Source organism: Octopus bimaculoides, chromosome 18 (genome assembly GCF_001194135.2).
Source record: "Octopus bimaculoides isolate UCB-OBI-ISO-001 chromosome 18, ASM119413v2, whole genome shotgun sequence".
In the NCBI taxonomy this organism is placed as follows: domain Eukaryota; kingdom Metazoa; phylum Mollusca; class Cephalopoda; order Octopoda; family Octopodidae; genus Octopus; species Octopus bimaculoides.
The window spans coordinates 11,449,872-11,454,820 of NC_068998.1; the positions used below are offsets into that span (position 1 = coordinate 11,449,872).

A 4,949-nucleotide genomic window follows, 5' to 3' on the forward strand; every position below is an offset into this window, starting at 1 on the left:
TATATATATATATATATATATATATATATATATATATATATATATTATGACACACACACACACACAAAGATAAATATATATCATTGGCATCATTGTCAAGTAAAGTAACTTGTAAAACATTTTGTTGTTGTTCACTTCTGAGGTCAGCTCCATTGAAGCCAACTTATAATGTAAGCCATTCAATGTATGGCCATATGAGTTTCTATTTTTAATCTTCTGAGCAAAAGCATAACCCAAGGCTTTTACAGTCGATTATTATTTATCCAAAATGCTTTGATATGAAATTTCTTTGGGATTTTTTCCTTCTTTTTCTTTTTTTTAACCTGTTTTCAGTATTATTGTATATTTACATCTATAAAATAGGTCAGCTTGGGCATTTACCCAAAGTCAAACAATGTTATTTGTTAATATTTCCTAACACAGCTTATATTGCAGATGTAGTTTTATACAATTTGGCTTTCATCCATTTTGGCTCAGCTTAGTAGAAGTTCCATTTTTCACCTCAAACAAATTCTCTAATTTCTTTGTCACTTAATTTTGTCAACCACAAGAAAAAAACCCAGCTACATGTCATTTTGGCTTTCTTTTAACAATTTCATTTTATGCTACCTTTTTGCTTCATTCTTTTATTCTTTTACTTGTTTCAGTCATTTGACTGCGGCCATGCTGGAGCACCACCTTTAGTCGAACAAATAAACCTCCAGGACTTATTATTTGTAAGCCTGGTACTTGTTCTTTCGGCCTCTTTTGCCGAACCACTAAGTTACGGGGACATAAACACACCATCATCAGTTGTCAAGAGATGGTGGGGGGACAAACACAGACACAAATACATACATACATACATACACACACATACACAGACACTCACACATATGTACACACATGCGTACACACATACATACATATGATGGACTTCTTTCAGTTTCTGTCTACCAAATACACTCACAAGGCTTTGGTCAGTCTGAGGTTATAGTAGAAGACACTTGCCCAAAGTACCATGTAGTGGGACTATTTTGAAAAATTTTTAGGCATTTTCCATTAGTGATGTTTCACTACTTTGAAAAAAATTTTGGATTTTGGAGATTTCCAAAATTTCAGCTAAAGAATTATCAACTTCATTGTCAAATGTGTTCTTTTTATATGACAGGAGGGTGTGGTCTGAGGGAGATTTTGTGATTTCTTTACCAAGACACACAACCACATCAAACATTTTTTTTCTTCTGTTGAATTAGGATTTATTTCATCATTTGTATAAGCACCAAGAAATTTAATAAAAGTTAAATTATAATTATTGTGCATGTGCCATATTTTCTGACATGGTAGCCAAAATACACTCCCAAAGTTTCCTGTCATATGACACACACACACACACACACACACACACACATGTATACATATATCTCTTATCTTTTTCTACTTTTATTCATTTGACTGCAGCCATGCTGGAGCATCACCTTAAGGGTTTTTTAGTTGAATAAATCAATCCCGGCACTTATTCTTTGTAAGCCTAGTACTTATTCTATCGGTTTCTTTTGCCAAACTGCTAAGTTATGGGGATGTAAACGCACCAACTTCAGTTGTCAAGTGATGGTGAGTGGGGGACAAACTCAGACACAATGACACACACATATATATATATATATATATATATATATATATATATATATACACACACATATACACAATGGGCTTATTTCAGTTTCCATCTACCAAATCCACTCACAAAGCTTTGGTCGGCCTGAGGCTATAGTAGAAGATTCTTGCCCAAGGTGCCACACAGTGGGACTGAACTTGGAACCATGTGCTTGGAAAGCAAGCTCCTTACCACACAGCCATGCCTGTCCCTGAACATAAAGCAGGTACAATATTTGGGACAGATATGTTCGGTTTAAATGCTTAAGAGTTAATGTAACAAATGGCAAAAGTGGTAAATGTTAATACATTTTTCTTTATCAACCAAAGTAGTGCTTTATTAAAAAAGCAGATACAATTTTCTGTGAATCTACAATTCTAGCATGTCTTTGATGCCGTGTCAAAGCAAATGTGGCAAAGCTGTCCTTTCTGCTCTGATGCATAAAGTCTGTTTTGCAGACACATCTTACAAACAACTTTTATACTGCACTCAACATGTTTGTGAATGAAATTCTATTCCTTTGCCCCATTGGAATTGAATTTCACACCAGCTTTCTTTGACCCAGGCTTTGTTAAAAGCTCATGTCCATAGCTTAGCTACCAAGGACTCACCCATTGATCTGTATCATGTGACATACCTTAAAATCTTAGGATTGTAGCTGTTGACACAGCATGGCTGATATATACACTGAAAAGTGGGCCAGCATTTCTTTTTCTCTTATAGGCCTGGCTGTGTGGTTAAGAAGTTTGATTTGCAACCACTTGGTTTCAGGTTCAGTCCCATGACATGACATGACACCTTAGACAAGTGTCTTCTACTCTGTTCTTCATATTTAATGATTCCTTTAACCCAGGGTCAAGTAGCAACCAAGGAATATGTTTTTGTAGGGACATGATATCTGTGTCACAGATGTGCGCCTCTGGTGTGTTTAACTGTGCTTTTATTTATATAATCCTCATTTATTCTGAAACATCTGGAACTTTCTATACTATGCATAATGACGGGTATTCAAGGCAGTTGACTAATCAGATGTAGACTGATCCTAGCCATTAAACCTACATATTTTTTTCACACCGGATTTCGCTATAAACGAATTATAAATATTTAAACTTTTGTTTACTCTTGATGTTATTTAATACATACATTACAATATTTCATGTTTTGTTTTTTTTTTCTATTCCAGATTGAAGAGTACATAAGTACCACTGGGTTTGACATTGTCTGGAAGCGAATGAAAGGTAGCCAAAAGTTGGGCAAAGACATAGAAGAATATCTGAAATCATTGTGAGTTAATTAAAACTTCAATATATAAATTGTAGCAATTCAAACTGTCACTAAAACACTTATCTTTCAGCAAAACTATGAGATGATATTTTGTTTCACTTTATTTTTATTTTAAAATTTTCTTTTTTTTTTTTGCCATGTATTGTTACACAATAACTCTGGCTTTATTGTTTCATTATTGCAAAAGAAATCATCATCATCAGCATTTCAATGTTTAGTATTTGTTGGCCAAACTGATATTTTTTAAATACAGCTCACTCATTAGAAAAAAAAAAACAACAAAAAAACACCACCACCCCCCATCCTTTTAATCATTGGTAAACATATTATTTCTTCTCAAATAAACACATTTACAATTGCTTAATTCAGCTTTATGTGGAATCCTAAATTATTCATTCATTTATTTATTTAAAATTTAAAATTATTCCCATTCTTAATTTGCTTTCTGTATTTTGGGAGAGAAAAAAAACAAAAAAAACAAACAAGGAATAGCTCATTTGTAGTTTATTTATTCACCAACAGATGATTCTCAAGATGAGAATGGAAGGGGCAGTTGTAATAATTTTCCTTTTTTTTTTGTTTATTATTGGTGGGGGAGGAGGAGGAGGAAGAAGTCTGTTATTGATTTTAATAACGAAATCACTTCTCAACTTATTTGCTTTATAGTACACCCAAGCACTGCACACAATAAGTCCATTATACGTATATCTTCTATACGACCTTATTTTGCATTTCTCTGTTGTTGATGGTGATGATGATGGTGGTGGTGGTGGTGGTGGCAGCGGCGGCGGTAGTGGTGATGGTGGCAGTAGTGGTAACAGTGATAGCAATTGTAATTGTAATGAAATATCCACCTGAATAGGATATAATAACACTTAGATATACACTCCTAAACGAATATAAATAACCATGCGAGCACAGATTTAGACTATTATACATACACACACGCAAACATAAGAGCGTTTGTAGGTGCCTACAATTGTCAACCTCATTTACACTTCCGTATTCCTTGCTGGCAAGGATTGGCTTGTTCAACAGGATCTGACAGTTCAGAGGGTTGCATTGAGCTTCACTCTCGGCTTAGATATGTTTTCCATATATCTTCGTAATACCAGTCCCTTTACAGAGCGATTTGGATGTAAGTGCCATTATAATCAACACATCTTTGCCATATTTGGCAATATTTGAACTCAGATCATAATGAGCCAGAAGAAATGCTGTAGAGAATTTTGTTTGATGCGCTAATGATGTCATGAGAAATTCAGGCGATGTATTTTAATTAGTTTTAAATGTAAATAAGTGCAGTCATAGCTGAGTGGTAATGATTTGAATTTCCAGCCGCATGGTTCCTGGTTCAGTCCTACTGTGTGGCACCTCAGGCAGGTTTTTTCTGCTTGAGTCTGAAGATGACCAAAGCCTTGTGATTGCATTTGGGATGGAAACAAAAAGAAGCCCATTGTGTGTGTGTGTGTCACAGTTTCCTTACCTTGACATCATGTAGTAGCTGTAAACGAGTGTCACCAACATGTAAGCGGTGTCCTCTGTTTCCAGTCTTCCATGAAAAACTTGTCTTGCCATGGAAAATAAATCCTTACTCAGAAACAGGTGAGGGTTGGCTGCAGGAAAGGTATCCTGCCATTAGAACCCCACCCCTCCATCTTATCAAATTCTGTCTGACCCATATGAGCATGGAAAAGGGATCATTGATAATTGCTTAAGCAGTGTTTCTGTGGTAAGAAGTTCGCTTCTCAACCGCATGTTTTGAGATCAATCCAATTACTCTCTCTCTTTTTACTCTTTTACTTGTTTCAGTCATTTGACTCCGGCCATGCTGGAGCACCGCCTTTAGTCGAGCAAATCGACCCCAGGACTTATTCTTTGGAAGCCTAGTACTTATTCTATCGGTCTCTTTTGCCAAACCGCTAAGTTATGGGGACATAAACACGCCAGCATTGTTTGTCAAGTGATGTTGGGGGGACAAACACAGACACACAAACACACACACACACACACACACACACACATATAT

The 4,949-nt window shown here is 35.7% G+C and overlaps 1 protein-coding gene across 3 annotated transcripts in view; it reads left to right on the forward strand.

Annotated features, from left to right (window-relative positions):
• The window catches only part of LOC106880802 (proline-serine-threonine phosphatase-interacting protein 2), a 47,327-nt gene that overhangs the window by 9,180 nt on the left and 33,198 nt on the right, over positions 1-4,949 (forward strand). For all 3 annotated transcript variants that reach the window (XR_008266054.1, XR_008266055.1, XM_052974483.1), the window contains exon 2: positions 2,820-2,920. Coding sequence is in view for 1 of the 3 variants with exons in the window: in XM_052974483.1 (XP_052830443.1) it covers positions 2,820-2,920 (101 nt within the window). In the remaining 2 variants the exon portion in view is untranslated. The remainder of the gene's footprint in view (positions 1-2,819; positions 2,921-4,949) is intronic.